General features: G+C 34.3%; 1 protein-coding gene across 1 annotated transcript in view; it reads right to left on the minus strand.

The window, feature by feature from the left end:
• LOC150110169 (uncharacterized) overlaps nt 1-23,174 on the minus strand; it is a 321,469-nt gene that overhangs the window by 43,333 nt on the left and 254,962 nt on the right. Inside the window, exon 11 of the mRNA XM_090391567.1 lies at nt 19,634-19,711. Coding sequence (XP_090247693.1) covers nt 19,634-19,711 — 78 coding nt within the window. The remainder of the gene's footprint in view (nt 1-19,633; nt 19,712-23,174) is intronic.

Genomic DNA, 23,174 nt, shown 5'->3' on the forward strand with positions numbered 1-23,174 from the left:
CTAATCCTATTCACAGCTCTGCAAATGATGATGAAGCTCATCATCATCATTGTCAATTTCCTGACATATACTCCAAAAGGGTGTTCAGGTTATTATGTGACAGTACTACATGACTAAGTTTATATCATTATTCATCTCCTATCATGAATTTTCCTCCAAATCAATCTATTACTTGTGAGCACTCCAATATTGTTATATCTAACATTTCGTGCTTCTAAGGCACTTCTGACTGAATAATCCACCTAGACATTTATCTTCTCCTGGGTCTTTTTCTTGCCATCTTGGCATCAAACACCAGTTTTTGCTAACCTTTCCTCACCCATTCTATAAGTGGCCACCTTAAATTAGATCTGCTGACACATTCTTGATTGCTAATAACATCAAATTCCTCTGTAATATCTTCATTCTCTCAAATCCATAACGTAAAATTGGTTTGAACATCATAGTGAAGAACTTATTAAGACACACACACACACACACACACACGATGGAGTAATTACTTTTTACTTATAATTAAGAAAATAATACTCAATGTTTCGACCTATGCATTGAGGTCATCATTAGAAATTTAGAAATACATATGTACAGGACACAAGCTACATGACACTACACAAAAGTAAGATAAATCTAAAGTAAGATAATTTCAGCTATGTTAATCATTTACCCTAGCTTTACCTCTGGTGGAGAAAAAAAAAACTTTAAATAAAAATACTAAATAAAATATATACAAAATTAAAAAAAAAATTAATTCACAAAATAAAATAAACTTTTTATACATATCAGTATGATAATATACAGTTGATTAAAAAAAAAAAAAAAAAGATTTTATAGCAGAACCACATTAAACAATTTCCATAGTCCACTCATATTAAGGTTTTCTTCTGTTTAGGGTTGCTCTGAATGCTATATGGGTTGGAGATGGTCCTCCAGATTCTTGGAATTATTAATCCATCATTCTTGTTTAGATTTGGATGATGTTTCAGCTTATCACAGGCTTCTCTGAACTTTCTTTCAAATCACGTTTTGGTGTGGTGGGGGACTTTATGCCTTTCCAGTTGATTCTGTGACATGTTAGAAGTGCATAGTTTGCCAGGTCCGTTTCACCATAATGGAGGAATGTAATGCAGTGTTTATGTCAGTCTTTTTTTTATTGAGATGGTGTGCCCTGTTTACTCTATGTAGGGTAGGTAGCAGGTGCACTGAATTTTGCAAATCCTTGGGTAGGCAAGGTATGGAGAAGGATCTCTGGATGAACTAAGTAAATTTCCTAATTCTAGAGGAGGTCTGAAGGTTACCTTCATATCATATTTATGTAGCATTTATCTATTTTTTTCTGATATGCCCCTAATGTATGGTATGGTTATAGCATTCTTGTAACTTTTTTGCTTTTAATTGTATGTTCGATGACTGAGGAATGTATATAATGTTTCACAGCCATGGGACCAAATGCAAAAATATCATCAACATATCTGAGCCAGACTTTGGGCTTTAGTTATCTAGAGCTCGTTGCTTGAAGTCTTTCATGTAAAAGTTAGTTAATGGGGGGGGGGGAGTGGTGAGCCCATGGCTGTACCTTCTTTTTGTACATAAAAATTATTTTGCCACACGAAATATCCAGAGCAAAGTACATGGGCAAAGAGGGAAATGATATTGACTGGAAATATGTTTTGTATGAGAAGTATAGTATTATTGATCAGGACATTAAAGAAAAGGGTAGTTACATCAAAGCTGACTATTAAATCTTTATCGTTGAGTGTGATGTTTCTAATTATGTTTATGAAGTGTTGTGTATTTTTTATGTAGGAGGCAGGGGGAATGACCTACCAACTCCTTAAGTGTAGCTGCTGGTTTCTTGGCTAAGTGATAATTGGGGTTGTTTGTGTGTTAGTTCTGTGTATCTTAGGCAGGTCATAAATCTGGAAGTGCAGTCATAATGCAGTATTATCTTTTTTTTAATTATTTCCTCTGGCCATGTGATCATTGACTTGATTAATTCTGTTGTTTTCTTTTTGATGCCGTTTGTAGGGTTGTAGTTAACTATTTGGTATGAGTTGTGGTCGGATACAACTGGTTAATTTTTTCAAGGTAGGCTGTCCAATCAAGGATGACAGTAGTATTGCCTTTATCTGCTTTGATAATGACGATGTTATTTCTTTGTTATTTCTTAAAGATTTAAGGGCTAATTTTTCTGCTTTATTAAACTGCAACTTAGCTGTTTATTGAAATTTACTATGTAACATGTTTCCATCTGAATTTTATTATTATTAAGTGACACCTCCAGGGAGACCAAAGACTCATCGAGGGAGAGTGTGACAACAGCATTGAGCGATTGAATCCCTTCCAACTACTAACCACGCTCAAACTTGCTTAACTTTTTGCAAGCCATTAGTAGTAGAGGCTCTACCAATCGACCAACCTTTGCCAGCAAAGGTTGTACGATTGTATGATTCAAATTTTATTAGCTATATTGGAGGAAATGGATTTCAGACCTCTTTCAATGTAGTAAATGAGGTATGTCTAGTTTGTTTACTGACCATGGTGCAATAGTCGAAGTGTGATGAAGAAGCAAGAGTTCTGCTTTGCTCCGGTTGTAGCTGATGTGCTAATAACTTGGCCGTGGTCTGCTGGTGGTTGGTTCCTCCTTACTTCGCTTGTTTGTGATTGGCTGCTCCTCTGCACATGGTGTACAGATTGTCTGTTGCTTTCTTCTTGTTTCAGTCTGTGGAACTTCGCTATTAGTTTTCTTTGTTTTTACATGTGCTTTGCAGAGTCGTCTGTGATCTTCTCCAGAATATCTGCAACATTGGGATTTATGTAGCACGATAGCTCTAATTTTAGTTGTATGTTGTTGTTTTAGGTAACTGCTAAATTTATATGGGCTTCATGGATTTGTTTTCTCAACATAGTTTTTTTTCCCATATAGGCATAAATACAGAGCACTTTGGCTGAAGTAAACTTCCTTTTACACTTAATGCAGTTAGGTATCAAGTTGCTGTCTCTACATCGTTTTAGAAAGGCTAGCCAATTAATTAACATGGAAACACATATTTTTATCTTACCACAGTGGTTGCATTGTTTGTGGGTCAACTCTCAATGGATTATGACAATTCTTTCATTTAAGGTTACATGGTGGTCAGCATTCATAGTAAAGGAATTTATGGAGACAAAAACACATTGCAGTAATTACTTTACTTATTATTAAGAAAATAATACTCAATGTTTCAACCTCTTATTGAGGTCACCATCAGGAAAACACATGTATTATTATTATTTGACACCTCCAGGGAGTCCAAAGCCTCATCGAGGGAGAGTGTGCCAAAAGCATCGAACGATTGCTCCCCTTCCAACTACTAACCGTGCTCAAACTTACCGTATTTTCCGGTGTATAAGACACACTTTTTTACCTTAAAAATGGGGTGCATCTTATATAATGAAGGTAAAGATTGTTTCCTCTTTTCAAAGTCATATGCACTCCCTTTTATGTTCCAATATCTTTGTAGGCGGTTAATGGTGCAATCAAATTGATGCGTGACCTTCACGTGACTTCTAGCACGTCATTGGCAAAGAACGGGGAGTCCCTATTCGAGTTTCATAATATCTTATCCGAGTAATCAGTTACCAATGTTTATCAGTATTGAGTTGATGTGTTGAGATATTTTGTGTTCAGCTTGATATTTCCCTGTAGATTTTAGTGATGCAAAAAAACAGGCAACATTCATATACTTCAAGTTACAAATTGCAGGTTGTAAAATATGTGGAAGAACACGAGAATAGGGAAGCTGAAAGACATTTTGGACCCCCGCCTACAGAAAAAGTTTTTTTTAGGTTTTTTCCAGAAAATTGTATTAAATTTCTTGGGTGCGTCTTATACACCAGAAAATACGGTACTTAACTGAGCCATTAGTAGCAGAGGCTCTACCAATTGACCAACCTTTGCCGGCGATGTATACTCAGATATGTTGATGATATTTTCACTATTTGGCACACACACACAGGCCAGTACATACAAAAATTTATACCACCATCCAACACAAAAACTATGAGTTATCAGCACCCTCAAATATAGAGCCCTAACAATCTGCTCCAATGAGCAAGTGCTGAACAAAGAATATTACCAAAACATTTATAAAAAATGGCTACAATAAAAAAAACAGTTTACAAGATTCTCCACAAAAATACCATCAAAAGCCAAAATGATTACAAGAATGCTAGCCATATGACACATTAGGGACATATCAGAAAAAATAGAACACTACATTTACAATATAAATGCAACCTTCAAACCTCCTGCAAAATTAAGAAATTTACTCATTCAAAGATCCTTTTCCATACCTTGCCCACTCTGGGGTTTACAAAATTCAGTGTACTTACAACCTACCCTACATAGAGAAAACAGGGCATACCTCTCAATAAGAAAAGACAAATATAAACACCACATTAAATTCCTCTGCTATGGTAAAACAGGCCTGGCAGACCATGCACTTCGAACATGTCACAGAATCAACTGAAAAGGCACGAAGTCCTTACATTGCACCAAAACTGGTTTGAAAGAAAGTTCAAAGAAGCCTGTGAGAGGCTGAAACATCATCCGAATCTAAACAAGAATAATGGATTAATAATTCCAAGAATCTGGAGGACGATCTCCAACCCACAAAACATCCAGAACAATGTGGTTCTGCTATAAAATCTTTTTTTTTTTTTTTAATCAACTGTATATTATCATAGTGATATGTATAAAAAGTTTATTTTATTTTGTGAATTAAGTTTTAATTTTGCATATATTTTATTTAGCAATATTTTTTTTTTTTACCAGAAGGCTAAGGTAAATGATTAAGAAAGCATTTAGATTTATCTTACTTTTGTGTAGTGTCATGTAACTTGTGTCCTGTACATATGTATTTCTAATGATGACCTCAATGCAAGGAATTTGAAACATCCAGTATTATTTTATTAATTATAAGTAAAGTAATTACTCCAACACGTGTGCTTTTGTTTCCATAGATCCTTCGCTATGAATGCTGACCACTGTGTAACCTTAAAAGAAAGGAAATGGTTTGAACACTTTCTTGCACACTGCTAGTTTGGTGTTTTGGCTAATTTCTCTCTTATTTCATATAAATTTATATAGCTGGTTACCCACAATACGAGCTTTGCTTATTCTTTTGTCTATTATCAGATTTAATTTGTCATCTTCACTAAAAACTGTTCCTAAATAGCTGAAATATTTTACTTGTTTTATAGAATCTCCATTCAGAATGTATGAAGTTTTCTATGCTCCAGCTATTTTCATATTTCTAGTCTATGTATTGCTGATTTTCATGTCAAATTTGTTTTCAGTTATAAACATGTTTGTTCCTTTTATTCAAAGGGCTATCTTGTAAAAAATCAATCCCATTTCTTAATGGGCACACTGTGTATATTTAATTGTTTGTTTCAGCATTACCCTTAAAATACAGGGTGTTCCATAAGTTCCAAAATATTTCAATAATTCATAAAAATTAGAAAAAATTGTATATTAGAGTGCAGTTTGCACAAAAGTGAATCACAAGGAGGGGGATTTTTTTTTGGCACGGAGAAAAATTTACTTCAAATTTTCACCGATAGAGGGCGCTGTATCACATGTGTCATTTGCAAATACTTGCAAATGAGAGTTCTATAAAATGCAGGGTGTATGCTTGCAGGTCGTAATGAATGTGTGCGAATTCCCGGTCACTGGGTCGAAAGAATTGTTTTTGTGAAAAGAAAAATTTGTTGCTGTGATGCTTACTTTAGTGATGTGATGTTTATGCACAATGAAGGATGTGGAATACTGAGGTTTTCACTATGCCTGATTCTTGCAGCTTCCCGTGCACTGCTTACACTGCTTACTGATTGAGCCGCTAGGGCATTCATTTGCGATACCACAATGCTGGTACAGGCTTTGGATAACACTGGTCTGCATGTACGAGGGCAATCTGGCAAATTTCCAGTTTTCTCGAAGCATCTTATTAGAGATTTGTAATCTGGCAGGACTTAGACCTTTCTTCATTCTTTTCTGAGTTCGAAATATGTTCGTAAAATTCCACTACCGATTCCCCACTTGCATAAAATGACTTCACTAACAATGCCTTATCCACCAATGTCAGCATCACACAAACAAATTTTTTTTTTTTCACAAAAATAATTGTTTGCCCCAATGACTGGGAGTTTGCATGCATTCATTACAAGCTGTCAGCAGTAAACCCCTTTGTTTTATAAAACTCTCATTTGCATGTATTTGAAAACGAAGGCATCGGGTACAGCGCCCTCTATCTGTGAAAATTTGAACCAGATTTTTTCTCCCAGCCAAAAAATCCCCCCCCCCCCCCCTTTGTGATACACTTTTGTGCAAACCGCACTCTAATATACCAATTTTTATGATTTTTATCAATTATTGAAATATTTCAGAACTTATGGGACACCCTGTATATGTTGGTACAAAATCTCCTATTTTTTTTTTATGTATTTATTTGCAGGTCACTATACATCTGGAGATTCAAAATATATTTCTGACAATAACATTTGAAATAAATGGTCCCTGTTCATCTTATAACATTATAAAATTATGATTGAAAAGCTTTCCATACAGTGATAAATCCTCATTTACCCCTTTCTTTCTTTCTCCATGCCACATCTAATTCTTTAAAAAAAAATTAACACTAGCATAAAGTTTAGCTTTGAAATATCCAACTATACTTAATGTTATAACCTTCAATATATATGAATTAATTAGTACAATCCAGTATTGTAACTGGATTGTATTTCTATTTGGCAGTTTTCTGAACTCTTAAATAATTTTTACAATGTCGTGTTTCTAATCTGGTTTGATTAGATTCTAATTTTTGAATCTAATCAAATGATTCTAAGAAAATACTTAATCTTTTTGACTTCACCATTTGAACTATACTCTTTCCTCTAGTCACAGTTTGAGTTTTAAAGGGATACTAATCTTGGGTTAGTAGTAGATAGCCAAAAATTATGGAATGATAATATCAACAGAAAAATAAAAAATGATGGCCTTTAAAGAACAAGATCCAGTAAGAACTAAAACAGTAATAGATAACAAGATATTAGAACAGGTGAATTAATTTAGCTACTCAGGATGTGTGATTATATATGAAAATGAAAAAGATATAAACCTAAAAATTGCAAAATATTTAAAAATAACAGGTGTAATTAACTCTATATTTAAACCTAATCTAGTACAAAAACAAACCAGACTGAAAATATACAATACATTAGCCCTACCAGTCCTATTGTATGGGAGTGAAATCTGGACAATAAAACAAAAGGACAAAGATTAATAACATCTGAAATGAAGTTCATGAGAAAAACTAACTTCAAAGTTAGTTTTTCTCATGAAAAGGGTTTCTCAAACTGTGTTCCGCGGAACACTAGTGTTCCGTGGAAGGTGAATAGGTGTTCCGTGAAAAATTCTGGAATTTGTCATTTTAGTGTTCTAATCATTTTTCATGAATAAATATTTTTTAGTAGAAATATTCTGAGGAGAATAATATTCATGAATATGTCGAAAAGCTCAGACCCAGAACGCCTAATAATCTGTGTATCGTTAATTTTCACACATCGAAACCTTTCAACATTTGGGAAAGGGAATAGCGCTGTTTATGAGGATCATAAAAATTGCCTGGAAATGGATTATAACAATGGGTGGCGTGTTCTCAAAACTGAAGGAAATGACATCTGTGTAGCAAATGTGACAAAGTGGCATATTTTTAAACATGGAAATATTCATGAATTATCATTAATTTTCACACATTGAAATCTTTCAACAATCGGGAAAGAAAATATCGCCATTTATGACTGATCATAAAAATTGCCTGCAAGCCGATTACAACAATGGGCGGAGTGTTCTCAAAACTGAACAAAATATCATCTGTGTTGCAAATGTCAGTGACCAATTAGCAAGGAAGTATAAAGAAAATTTTTCCACTGAAATTGAAGATCAAGGTAGTCTGTATTCGGTTCTTAAATCTATTAATACTGAATACTTTCTTCGCAAGTTCGTATTGCAGTAAGTGCTTGTTCTGAAATCGGAGTTCCGTGATTTTTTTAAAAGTAATAGGAATACAGATTTAAATTCTAATATGAATAAGAGACAAGGCACTTTGTTTAATTTTGTATTAAGAAATCTCTTATTGAAGCTGTTTGTGACGGAATAGATAGTGAGTCATCCACCTCAAGCCAACAAAGTTCTCCAGGATGTACAAAAGGAGGGGAAAACTACCAGCACACAGGAGAAAAAGTCTGCATTCACTCTTAAGTACTAATAATAATATTATAAATATATTTGGTGATCAAAATGGGATATGTCAATGAAAAGCAGCATAAATTAATTTAATGATGATTTAATTTGTTTAATTAATTATCTATTAATAATTAATTACCATCAATCAGTTAATAATTAATTATAATTAATTATAGATCATTAATTAATGATAAAAATCAGCTAAGTTACTAATTAATTATTAATTAATACATTACAAAATAACCAAGGTGTTCCGTGAAAATTTCAGGATTTGTGAAGTGTTCTTCCGTCGTAGAAAAAGTTTGAGAAACCCTGCTCTATTCCTGATCACAAAAGAAATTATGAAAGAATTAAATCAAGAATCGGTAATAAAAATAAAAAATATAAACATACATGGATGGAACAAGTTGAAAGAATGAAAACAGAAAGATTACCATAACAAGCCTTAAATTAAAACCATTAGGAAAAAGAAAACCAGGACGGCCTCTTAAGAGATTCAACAATAACTTGTAAGGCCGGAACTGGCCACTGTAGGCCTAAATCCTTGACAAGGATGATGATGGCTAATCTTGGGAAAAAATTAATTATGTTTGAGTTGTCATAGTATTTTTCAATAGAGTGTAATGTTTTTAACTACAACAGTCCAGAAACTAAAGGTCAATGAACAGAGAAATGCTAAGTTTTCTTTAACTCCTAGAACAATGACAAAAATTATGGAGTGTGATATAACATAACACTTACATATGGAGCTGAGTTAGTACTTGTTATAATCTTTCCTTTAGATGGCCAACTTGTTTTTTGTGTTTTGCTGGCATTTGTCAATAGTTTGCCAACTAGCTTATTTTTTTCTTTAGGTTAATGAAACGTGGTGATCAAATAATTAGTTTTGTGGTGAAACTACAAGTGCAAAATCATCTTCTCAAATAAATATTTATATTAGTTTGATTAAAAACACAATCAGACCATTTATAAACATTCTGTTACATAGCTTCTGACATTTTTTTTTAAAAAAAAATATCAACTGATGTTTTTCATTCTCATATACAGAGTGGGTGGTACATTTTATTGTAAATTTTGTCTGTTAACTGGATAATAATAAGAATAACCTATTTTTTACATCCTATCTTCAAATCTTTTCAACTGGGTGTTTTTCAGTTCTTCCATAATTTAGTCCTGAAACAGACTGCCATTTATCTGGGAAATAAATCACAAGAATTTTCAGTAAAGCTCATGCATTAGAATAGGTCTTATGATCCATCACTGGATAAACAATGTGACAAGCATGTAGCTGCTTGTCACAAGCTTATTTGCTAGTAGGTACATCGATTTCTGGGAGTGCTGAACTATTGCTTAATAATAAAAGCACAGTGGATTCCTTTTAGTCCATATTTCATTGCATTCTCTTCCTTCTCCAAAATTGGATGGTCTAGCATAGTCTTCCCAAAGTGTAGTATGCATATTCCCAGGTGTAAAAGGTCTTTGGGGGGGGAGTGGAAGGCACTTCTTTTTTTTTTTTAATTTTGATTTTTTATATTTTTGATGCCATATTGTTGCAGATAAGATGAAGATCTATTCTATAATTAATTTTTCAATAACTTAAAAATCTAAAGGAAGTTTTAATCAAAATGTGTTCCTCGGCATGTATCAATTGACCCCCATCATGACTATGCCCAGTTAATGGCATGATTGCCTTCTGACTAAATGGTTCAAACTGTATTCAATGAAAGTTTACATTCAAATAGTTCAAACCTGCAGCTGGAACTCACTACTAAATTTCAGAATTATCTGTATATGAAATTATAAAGCTCAGTGATTGTTTCACCACCTGTGCATGGCTCTATAGATGTATGAAACTTGTACAGGCCATGCTTGTGTGGATAATACTCTTACTTTTTTAGCAACTGTGTTGTTGGTTATTAACAAATCTTAAAGTATAGTCTAGCTATAATTAATCTCTCTCTCTCTGTTTGTTTCTTAAACCCATTAATATGGAAATCGGATTTAATCAGTGATTAAACCCAAGATGTTTGAATTGTGCAATAGAAAATTGTGATGGAAATGAAAATGACTGTAGTAACTGTTAGAAAGAACATCAGGATCAAACATTTGTAATGAAAGTAATGAGAATGAGCCATTAATTTATTATAACACTATCAAATCAGCTAACACCTTCCATTCCTTCACAGGGAGTAAGTGAGACCACTTTAGCACTATTTAACTTTTTGAGATGCAGTGGGTAGTTCAGTCTCCACCAGTAGCCAATCAGAAATAGCTGACTCAAGACTATCACTAATTTTAAGCAGCATCCAGTGGAGAGACAGCTAATAAGTGCAGCCATCTTGTGGTCGCTAACACAATACTTTGAATGTCTGAAATAGTGTGTATTCTACAGTCAATTTCGTGAGTTTATGGGATAAAAACCCCAAGTTTCTGGGAGAAAAAAAACCTGCTTGCCTGTGCCACAGATCAACTAAGGAACCGGTCAAAGAAAGGTTAGCAAAGGTTCTTCTAGTCAGAGACTAGAACAGAACTTAGAAAGCTCTTTCTTTGGGTGGTCTAACACTGAGGGGAGCAAATACGACTTCCACTGAGCAACACAGGCTACTTTTATAAGAAAAAAAAAAAAAACCTTTATAATTCTTTGTGTTTGAATGAAATATTATTATGACTTCTTTCAAAATTACCTTTGCCTGAGAAGCAGTATGCTGGTTTCATTCAATTTTTAAAGGGGTATTAATGTTACATCTCTAGGAGGACCCTGTAACCCCTAGAGAGCGCATCCCCTGGGTGGCAGATAGGGGAGCCCACAATGTGTGTGTGTGTGTGTGTATGTATGGTGGGGTGGTCCGAATATACTGAATAAGGACTCATGGACCAACAGGGCCATAAGGGGCAATCATCTTGATTGTAAGGGAAGTGGCACTCCCATGGATCCCTAGCTGGATCTATCCTCTTCTTCTTCTACTACTTTGAGGAAGATCCACTTACTTTAATCTTTCCTATAAGGCCTTATCAGCCAACTCTTCTTATTTTATGACCCTTATGCTATTAGAGTACTCGAGGGTCATGGGGTCTTTTCATTTCTGGCTTTACAACTATGCCCTCTCTATAAACCTTATTATAATTCTTCTATAATCTACTCTTTCCCCGTTCAATATGCCCTATTCCTCCTATGGGTTTAAATTTGGAAGGAAGCTAGTTCAGAAGCCTTAAGGTAGCAGCCCTACCACTGAACTATTCCATCGTCAGGCTAGTCCCGACATGGAGAACACAATTCTACTTATAAGCTGACAGAAAAAGATAATCGGATTGAATCTGTGGAAAACTACCCTGGAATGGAAAAGGTAAAACAAAAATGGAAATGACAAAATATAATACACATAGCAAACTGGAATGTAAGAGGAATAGCATATAAAGAAATAGAATTAGACCAACTATTAAATGAAAGAAATTTTAAAATACCAGTAATCACTGAAACAAAAAAGAAATTAAAAGGAACTATGAGAACCGAAAATTTTAATGTGATATACAGTGGAGTTGACAGAGACCAAAGAGCACAAGCAGGAGTCATGATTTGGATTCATAACTCCCTTTCAAAACAGTTAAAACATTATAAATTATAGAATGAAAGAATAATAGAAGCTAGAATAAAAATAGATAGAGGCTATTTAACAATAATTGGTTTATATGCCCTAGAAGAAGGAAGAGAACAGGATAATATTGATTTTTATAAAACATATATAATAAAATAAATAAAAATGATTATGTAATTTTAGCAGGAGACTTAAATGCAAGAATTGGAAGCACGAAAATTAATAATAATATAGGAATACATGGAGAACATACTCTAAACAGGAATGGTAAAAAATTGATTGACTTTGTAGTTTATAATAATAACCTAAAAATAATGAATTCCTTCTATAAACATAAAGACATACATAAATATACTTGGGCAGCAAGAGGATGGAAATCAATATTAGATTACTTTATATTAAATGAAAAGACATCAAAATTTTCACTAGATGTTACAGTTCACAGAGGATATGAAATAAGCAGTGATCACTTCCTTGTTAAAATAAAATTAAGATTACCACCTAAATGGCTACAAATAACAAGAACAGAAAGAAAATTTGAAACATTTGTTTATAAAACTAGACTATTGAATGACACAAATGTACAATGGCTATATGAACAAAGAATTAACCAATATCTAGATAAAATAAAACAAAATGAAGAAATAGAAATAGAATGGCTTAATATAAAAAACGATACTAAATGCAGCAGCAAATGAAAGCTTAGGAAAGACCAAAAAATTCAATAAAAGGAAAAAACTGAAGATCTGGGATGATACAATCAAAGAAATAATCAAACAGAAAAAAAGAAGCTTATCACAAATGGTTAAGCAGTAAAAGATTAGAAGATGAAATAGAATATAAAAGAATATAAGAGCCAGAGCTAAAAGAGAAGTCAGAAAAAGACATAGAGAATCATGGAACAAATTCATTTCTAATTTAGAACATGATTTATATAAAATAAGACCCAATGTACGTAGGCTGTTCAATTAGTAATAAGACTATATTTATACAGAAAACAGATTACCTTTAATCGTCATCATTTACATGGTCTTTTTCGAAGTAACTACCGTGAGACTCGATGCATTTGTCCCAACGTTACGTCCACTTCTTAAACACATGTGAGAGTCCATTTTTTGAGAGTTCTTTCAAAACCACCTCCGCAGCTTTTACACATGCTTTGTTGCTTTCGAAATGACGGCCTCTTAGTGGTTTCTTGAGCTGAGGAAACAGCCAGAAATCGCACGGTGCAAGATCAGGATTGTATGGAGGGTGTGGTAGGATATCTGTGTTGTTCTTCTGCAAAACGTCCACTACACAACCAGCAATATGTGGCCTTGCATTATCGTGGTGCAATAAGAAGCCATTCTTCAGCAAGGAACGCTTCCTTTTGACGTGCTTGATGATAATCGCTGCTGTGTTGATCATTGTCTCTGTGATGGACGTTGAAGGTCTTCCCTCACGTTCAAGATCTTCCACATTTTGCCTTCCTTCCTTAAAAGTTTTATGCCAGCGAAAAACGCTTGCCCTCGACATTGCTTCATCGTGGAAAGCTTCGCGTATCATGTTAAAAGTGTCTGATACCAATTTTTGCAAACGCACACAAAATTTAATCGCATAACACTGTTCCAAGGACACTTCCATTTTGAAGACTGATCGCGCCTCGGAGGGCGCGCCGATGAGCACTTGCGTTTAGTCACGTGACACTCTGGCACATCAGCCATATATGCCATCTATCAACCTCTTTTGTTAATACAGACAGCAACATTTCTTTATTCCACAGAAATTAATATTGTGATGAGTGGTTTCACCACAGTAAAATTAGTCTTATTACTTATCAAACAGCCCATGTATATAAGATTTTGAAACACTTAAATGCAGATACCAAAGAAAACATAAAATTAAACACCGAATTGAAATTAGAAAAATTTCTAAATTACTACACAGAATTGTGGACAGACAAATATTTAAAAAAAGACAACTGGCAAACAATTAACGAAAATGAAAAGGAAATAACTAAAGAATTAGAAATCAGCCTGAAAGAAACAAGAAATGGAAAATCACCTGGAGAAGATAAGCTAGGTTCAGAACTATATAAATACGCAGGAACAAGATTCAAAGAAAGACTTTTATTATTTTTAAATAAAATTTATTCAACTGGTATTCAATATTCAATAGAATGGAAAAAAGCAATTGTGATTCCTATCTTTAAATAATGTAATAGAGATGATCCTAAAAACTATAGAGGTATCAGTATACTAAATTCCTGTTACAAAATATATAGCAGAATCTTAAATAGCAAACTAATGAAATATTTGAAAACTTTATTTTAGAAGTACAGAATGGATTTAGAAAAGGATGATCATCTATAGACCCGGCCTTTTGCCTAAAACTAATAATAGAGAAAAGAAGAGAATACAATTTAGAAACACATATTGCATTTATTGACTTTGAAAAAGCATTTGACAAAGTTAAAAGAAATATTATTTAATATATTAAAAGAAAGACAAATACCAAATAATATCCTAAAAGCTATCACAAGTATATATGAAAATAATCAAATACAAATAAGATTAAATCACGAGCTATCATATACAAGAGAGATAAACCAAGGGATCCGACAGGGATGTCCCCTCTCAGCAACTCTTTTTAACATATACTTAAATGAAATAATAATGGAATAAAAAAATTTACAACAAGGAATTAAACTTTCTCCTACTATGAACTTAAACACTCTCCATTTTGCCGACGACCAAATAATAATTACAAATTCTAAATTTAGATCTAAATGAGATAGCCAAAGATTATGGTATGATACTATCAACAGAAAAATTTTAGTTCTTGCTGGACAAGATCCAGCAAGAACTAAAATAGTAATAGATAACAAGAACAGGTGAATTCATTTTACTACCAGGATGTATGATCACATATGAAAATGAAAGACATAAATGTAAAAATTGCAAAATATTTAAAAATAACAAGTGTAATTAACTCTATATTTAAAACAAACCTAGTTCAAAAACAAACCAGACTAAAAGTATACAATACCTTAGCCCTACCAGTCTTAATGTATGAAAGCGAAATCTGGACAATAAAACAAAAAGACTAACAACAGCAGAAATGAAGTTTATGAGAAAAACTGCAAAGTACCCTATTTGATCACAAAAGAAATGAAGAAATTATGAAAGAATTAAACCAAGAACCAGTAATAGAAAAAATTAAAAAATATAAACATAAATGAATGGAACACGTTCAAAGAATGAAAACAGAAAGATTACCAAAACAAGCCTTAAAGTACAAGCCATTAGGAAAAAGAAAACCAGGACGTCCTCTTAAACGATGACTTCTAAGGCCGGAACTGGCCATGCTAGGCCTAAATCCTTGATACGCATGATGATGATGATTAATGTTACATATTTTCTTGAATCAAGAGGAGGCAAAATAGTGCTAGCCTAACAGTGGAATATACCCTAGCAGTGGTCCTGGCATTATTATTATTAAGAGAGACCTTCAGGAAGTCAGGAATTCATCGAGGGAGGCCATTCTATTCACACCAGCTGTAGTACCTGTTCTTGAATTCATTTTCACTATTTGCACACACACACACACACACACACACACACAAAACATCCAATGGCAATCCATTCCAATCACGCACCACTTTATAAGAGAAAAATTTAGCTCTCACCCTCTTCTTGGCAGCAATCATTCTCAACTTCCAAAGATGCCCCCCCCCCCCCCCCCCTGTCATTTCTCCACCCTTCATAAAATAAAAAAAATTCCATCAACTGAAATCCTGTATGACCCTTTCAGAAGTTTGTAACTCTCAATCATATCACCCCCTCTTTCTCCTATTTGCTAGTGTCTGCAGCCTACAAATTCAATCTGTCTTCAAAATCAGTATTCCACAATCCTGATGCCATTTTTGATACTCTCTTCTGCACTCTCTTCACTGTATCAGAATCACCATGGAAACCAGGAGATCAGACCTGCATGTAATAGTATCAAGGCCTTGTAAAGAGGCAAAATGACTTTCTTATCTTTACTTGTTTATTAGTACATTAATATATTTTATATATAAACATTTGTTATCTAATAAATGTATTCAAGTAGAGTAAGCATGTGGTGTTTTTTTTTTCCTTTTTTAAATCCTAATGAAACTTTATTGGCATGGGCACATGAAATACAATATATGAAACTGAAGACCGGTATAAACATAATAAACAATTTTACTGATCCTCTCAAAAGGGAAGACATCATTCAAACCTGCTGTGTGGTAAGATGGCCTCAAACACACAGTGACTGTTATATTTATACAGAAATGTAAAGAGTATTTGAAACAAGAGAGCCAAGTTTGTGGCACTGATTGAGATGGTATGCCCGAAAGTAATTGGAATAAGTGAAACTTGGTTGTCTGAAGAGGATGTGATGTTGGGAATAGAATTAGAAGGATATATAATTTTCTGGAAAAGTAGAGATGCAAAAAGAGGAGGGGGGGGGTGCTGTTAACTATTGCAGAGAAATTGTGTCCACAAAGTGTGGAAGTTGATGGTACATGCACAGATTTTAAATCTGTGTGGTGCAAAGTTGAAATAAACAGGTTAATATATCTGATAGGATGCTGTTATAGGCCAGGGAATGCAGAAAATACTGATTGTGAAATGTTTAGGTAAATTAGTTGGGCATGTAAAAAAAAGGTGATCTGATGAGAGACTTTAATTACAGGAATATGGACTAGAAGGAGGAGATAGTGTATAGGAACAAGGAGAGCAAGTTTGTGAAATTTCTGAGAGATAAATATCTTATGCAGCATGTGATTGAAGCAACTAGAGGTTTTAATGCTTTGGATTTGGTGATAACTTCACAAGATGTAATTGGTAATAAAGTATTGACACTGCCACTGGTTGGTGAGAGTGATCATGAGGTACTTATTTGGGAAGTGATGAAACAAGAAAATGTCACTGCCAAAAATGGATACATGTGGAAGTATAAAGCACGTGATTATAGGAAGCTCTGTAATTAGTTAGCATCAGTACGTTGGGTAGATGAGCTGAGCAGAAAAGATGTTGACAATGCATGGAAAGTCACAAGGCAGTATCTGACAAAAGCAATGTATGACTGCATACCAAGGGTTAAGTGAGTAAATAGAGTAGGAGTGAAATGGATGAACAATGAAATCAAGCAAGCTGTGCTGGAAAAGAAAATGTTATGAATGAGGTATAAGAGAGAACTGTGGTGATCATATCACCACCAACTCTGTTGTACCTGAAAAGGTACAGTGTAAGAGGAGATTGGCTAGTCAGGCCAAGGTTAACTGAAAGGAATTTTTCTGCTACATGGAAAGCAAGAGGAAGAATAATTATGGCAGACTAACATTTTTGGATAGTCACGACAGCTGACTAACAGCTGCAAAGGATATAGTGAAATTATTGAACAAGCACTTTATCAGTGTATATTATACTGGTGAAAATGATCCTGTGCAATATAGAAGAGATGCAAGCATTAGGAAAATTGAAAGTGAAAGAAATAGAGGTGTATCAGGTGTTGGTTGAGTTAGATGTGAATAAGGCTGTGGGAATGGATGACAAATCACCAGGTATGCTTAAGGAATGTGCCCCACAGTTGGCTATGCCATTGACCTGGTTATTAAGTGGGTAGGGTTCCTAAGGAATGTGCACCACAGTTGGTTATGCCCTTGACCTGGTTATTTAATGAAAGTGGGTAGGGTTCCTAAGGAGTGGAAAGAAGACAAAATATACCACTGCACAAACATGGTTCTAAGACAGAAGTCTCCAACTATAGGCCAGTCTGTATAACTGCAGTGGGGGTTAAGGTGTTAGAGAGATTGGTAAGAAATAGAATGCAGAATTGGGTTAATGGACATGGCATTCCTTATGATGATCAGCATGGATTTGTAAAGGGTAGGTCCTTCTTCAGTAATTTACTTGCATTTTATGATAAGGTGACAAGTGTGTTAGATAAGGGAGAATCATATATAGTGATATTCTTAGACTTTGCAAAAAGTTCAATAGATTACCACATGATAAATTGGTGCACAATTTACAGCTGCAGACGATGGGAATAGGCAGTATATTGGTTAGATGGATCAGAAATTGGCTCTCTGAACAATACCAGCAGGTTTGGTATGATGGAGCAGTGTCTCAAAAAAGAAGGGTAACCAGTGGCATGCCCAGGGTTTTGTTCTTGGGCCCCTGCTGTTTAACTTGTTTATAAACAATATATCATGTGGACTGACTGGAGATCTTCAGCTATCTGCTAATGATGCAAAGTTGGAAAGAATTATAAGTAGCACTGCTGATGCTGAATTCCTTCAGGAAGATTTGAATAGACTTTTTACTTGGACGAAAGAGTGCAGTAGTAGTTTTAATATCATGTGCAAGGTGTTGCATTTTGGAGTGCAGAAATATAATGCTGTGTACTATATTGATGTTGCCATACTGCAGGAAGTGGATGAGATCACAGATTTGGGAGTGATGGCTGACAGTAGACTGAAGTTTAGAGGGCATATTGCAAGTGTTGCAAAGGTTGCACATTGTAGTTCTGCTATGATAAGAAGTACTCTAACATGCAAGGATAAGGAAGTGGTTGTGCCACTGTATAAGGCACTGGTCACCTAGTTTTCAATGTGATGTGGAAACATTGGAGAGGGGGTCCAGAGATGAGTGACTAGCACTAGTCAGACCACACTTGGACTATTGTACTCAGATCTGATCACCTAGTTTTCAATGTGATGTGGAGACATTAGAGATAGGTCCAGAGATGAGGGACTAAGACAATATCAGGAGTTTGGAATGCTGGCTATGGAGAGAGATTGAAGAGATGTAGATTGCAGAGTTTGGTGAATAGGAGAAAGAGAGGTGATATCAAAAAGATGTTTAAGTTAGTGAGAGGATTTTATCAGATTAATCAGAGAGTGGATTATAAAAAGAGTAGAAGGTGAGAGGGGGAAGAACCAGAGGACATTCCTGGAAGTTATGTAAAAGTGTGGTGAAGAACAGTATGAGGAGTAGATTTTTTATATGGAGAATTGTCATTGAATGGAATGCATTGCCAGAATGTGTTGTTAATGCAAGGAGTGTTAAGGACTTTAAGATTCTATATGATAAAAATGTTGTCAGTTGAATGAACCTCCCACGATGAGTCTGTCGACTCCATGGAGGGTGTAATAATAATAATAATAATAAGTAAGAAGCATCAGTGGTAAGTATGAAATGTAGTCATATGGAGAATATAGCACAAAATAAATATTTTGAAAAGAAAATTTGGGGATAGTCATAAACACCTTGTATGTTGGCATACAATGTAATCACTGTTTAACAGCTGGTCAAGAGGATGCCATAATTATATATACTGAAAAGAGAAAATTAAAAAATTAAATTAATGAAAGTAGAAATTAAAATGACTATTTAGAAAATTAAATGTCAATCTTTTTTAATTTTTTTTTTCAATGCACAGGTTAAGCCTTCCCTGCCTCTTCTGATGACTTGCCTAAAAACAGTGAAATGCTCTGCAGCAGCTCCTCCTGCCAGTCATTTTTATTATGATTTAGAGCATATATGCTAAGTAATGCTCTACATACTTTGTGACTACGTTGCCACCTATTAATTATCTAATTGCAAGCACAATATTACACATCACAAAATTAATATGTAAATGATAATTTAAGTATGTTTAAAAAAATATTTTCATTCAAATGAAAAAAATCACAAAAAAAGTTGCTACATACACTAAAATAAAAAAAAAAAGAAAAAGTTACCAAAATGTCGCAGTCTTTCAGTACTGTATACCCATCTTTTCCTTGGTACATGTAATTCTTGGTGACCAGCCTATATTTCTGAAAATAAATATTTTTAACAAACTGATGGATGACTTTTGTGACTAATAATATATGGTATAAGTATGAGTACATATATATATACACGCACACACATATGTAAAAGAATGTGTTTGTATGTATACACTGTGTGTGTGTGTGTGTGTGTGTGTGTGTGTGTGTGTGTGTGTGTGTGTGTGTGTGTGTGTGTGTGTGTGTGTGTATCAAGTACCTATTGTGAAGTCAGAAAAATGACCATGGTTGGAAAGACTTGTCTGAATCATGAGCTTCTGCAGAGGGGGGGACAGGGACTTCACCCCTGTGATCGAGTAAAAAGGAAGTGGTAAAGAAGAAATTTATTGAAAAATGTCATCAATAGGTTTGCAAGTGATAGACAGAATTCAATTCTTATACAATACGTGATTATTGATATAATTATTTGTCTCCAAGCTTTGTCCCCCCCCCCCCAGAAAATTTTCTGCAGGTGACCCTGGTCTGAATCCTATCTAGGATATCATAACCTTTTACAGGACCTTTTCTACTAAACTGAGTTAAGAGACAAAATGCCTAAGAACATATTCAGTAAAGCTACTGCAGACAATGGTATTAAGATTAACCAACATATATTATAAAGTAGATTTATATCAGTTGAGTTTCTTGGTACCTGTGCCTGATACCTTATTTTAGGATTGGATAAGATAGAGTGAACAATCTCCCCTTTATGATATTCTGTAATTTGGATAAATTAGTTGAACAGCAGTTACTATAAGAATTCATCTTTCATTTATGCATGATGCCAACTAGATAACTAACTTACTTTCAGTTGTAAAGCATTTATAAATGTTCCTCATTCTTAGAAAGGATTTGTGACTCAGATTTTTCTTAACTAAACAACACATATTCTTGAGAACATGTGTCCTTTGGTTAAGAAATTAATGAACATCAAATAAAAATCTGAGATGATTTATTTGATTTCTGAAAAACATGAAAAGACAACTTACTGAGTATGCAGTAGCTCTACTTATACACAACTGGATAAGCTAAAACAAATCTTGATATACTACTTAAAAAAAGTAGTATGCACCTACTCAGTTTATTTTCAGCTTCTTTATGAACATTTTTCCCTGTATACAAAGAAACTTGTTTTTGTGCATTATTTTTCTCTGTGCAAAAACAAGTTTCTTTGTTTTCAAGAGAAAACACTAAACTGATATAATTAAATCATCAGTATTCATTATAATTTATAATTGCTCACACTATTTATAAAATGAATACATTTAAATTTTAATTATCAATGTTATTTATGCAATCTGTTGCTTACCTTCATCATGCAATATATTTGAATCTTAGTGACAATGATTCTGTAATTAAATTAATTATTTCTGGCAAAATCATGTCCAAAGCTCTCAAACTCCAGTTCCAATAATGATGATATCCTTTAAAATCTTAATCCACCCTTGCACAATCCAAGATCGCGTAGAAGTCAATGCTCTCACTCCCACATTTCCTCTACTGGTTGCTTCCATCTCTATGCGTATGATTGATGTGGTATTAACAAAAGATCGCTCGACTCAACAACAAAGGCAAGCTAACAATTGTTGAGTTGAAATGCTGATTCCCTTCAACCAAACTCTAAAATATCTGAAACTGACATAAAGTAGATTTATATCAGTTGAGTTTCTTGGCACCTGTGCCTGATACCTTATTTTAGGATTGGATAAGATAGAGTGAACAATCTCCCCTTTATGATATTCTGTAATTTGGATAAATTAGTTGAACAGCAGTTACTATAAGAATTCATCTTTCATTTATGCATGATGCCAACTAGATAACTAACTTACTTTCAGTTGATTACTAACATTTCAATTTCACTAGAACTTTTCTATCACACAAAATTCCTGACATTTCTTTCAAATTCTTCCATCCTGCCTAAATTCTGTTATTGACTTCCCTTTCCACTTCACCTTTACTATCCTGATACTTGAATTTATCTACTTTCTTGATGACCTCGCCATTCAACACCACATCTTCCTCAGTGTCGACATTTTGATCACACACCAGATATTCAGTTTTTCTTCTGCTAACTCTCAGTCCTCTTTCTTCTCATACTCTGTTCCATCTTATCAGCTTTTGTTCCACTTCCTCTTGTTTCAATGCACAGCACAATATCATCTGCATACAGCATACTCCATAGGTGCTCTCTCTCTCTCTCTGACTTGCTCTGTCAAAGTATCCATTACTACATTAAACAGAAAAGGACTGAGTGCTAATCCCTGAATGTAAACCAACTGTTACCTCAAAACTCTGTTATTTCCAAACAGCTCATAAGTGTTACTTGAACATTTCTGTACATCTCCTGTATCAATCTAACATATTTTTCTGGTACTTTCTTTTCTCTTAAACTCCTCCATATCTCTTTTCTAGGTACTGTGTCATATGCCTTTTCTAGATCTATAAAAACGACATGTAGTGGCCTTTGTCCTTCTATACATTTTTAGATTATCTGCCTCAGAATAAATACCGCATCCATAGTTCCTCTTTGAGGCATAAAACCAAACTTTTCTTTTTTTAATATTAATTTCTTCCCTCAGGCTTCCATCTATGATTCTTTCAAATAACTTCACTGTATGAGATATAAGTTTAATTCCTCTATAATTACTATAGTCCTGTATAGCTCCCTTTCCCTTATATATAGGTCTACCACACTCTGTCTCCATTCCTGAGGAATTACCTCTTGACTATAGATCTCCTTCAACAGATTCCATATCAATTCAATGCCTTCATGTCCTAACACTTTCCAGACCTCTGCTGTATTTCACCTGGTCCAACAGCTTTTTCACTCTTCATTTTGGCCATTGCTCTCACCATTTCCCTTCTGTCAATTTCCCTAGTCATTCCTTTATTTGGTAGTCCCTGTTCCTCAGACAGCCTCCCCTTTTTCCCATTCATCAACTTCTCAAAATATTCCTTCCACCTGATCTGAATACCTTCTAATTTTCTTATTATAATTCCATATGCTCCCTTAATCTGCTTCACTTTTGAAATATCTTTCATTGCTTTTTGATGATGAGAATTCCCTTAATGCATAGCATTATACATATCTGCAAGGAAATGTGTTGTGCATTATGGGAGATAGTGAGATAGGAGTGATGTTAGCTTGCTCCACCTTTGCTGCGAGTTGCACTACCTTACCCCAGTCCTGAAGATATTTTCAGGCACAAACTTTGTTTGCTCACACTTGGATAAAGGATTAAACTAAATTTATTGCTTTCATTGCTTTATTCCGATATTTAGCCAACCTGTAAACTTTCTTCTGTCCTTCAGTCATTTCTAATTCATCATAGAAATTTTTATATGTCTTTGCTTTTGCTTGCACCACTGCTTTTCTTATTTCTTTCTTCTTTTCTCTATAGAGTTCATGATCTTCATCCCTCTGAGAGGCATCCCAAACTTTCTTTGCTGCTTTCTTCCTTTGTATTGCTGC

This window comes from Typopeltis vanoorti, chromosome 1 (genome assembly GCF_054136105.1).
Source record: "Typopeltis vanoorti isolate ZY-2024b chromosome 1, IOZ_Tvanoo_1.0, whole genome shotgun sequence".
In the NCBI taxonomy this organism is placed as follows: domain Eukaryota; kingdom Metazoa; phylum Arthropoda; class Arachnida; order Uropygi; family Thelyphonidae; genus Typopeltis; species Typopeltis vanoorti.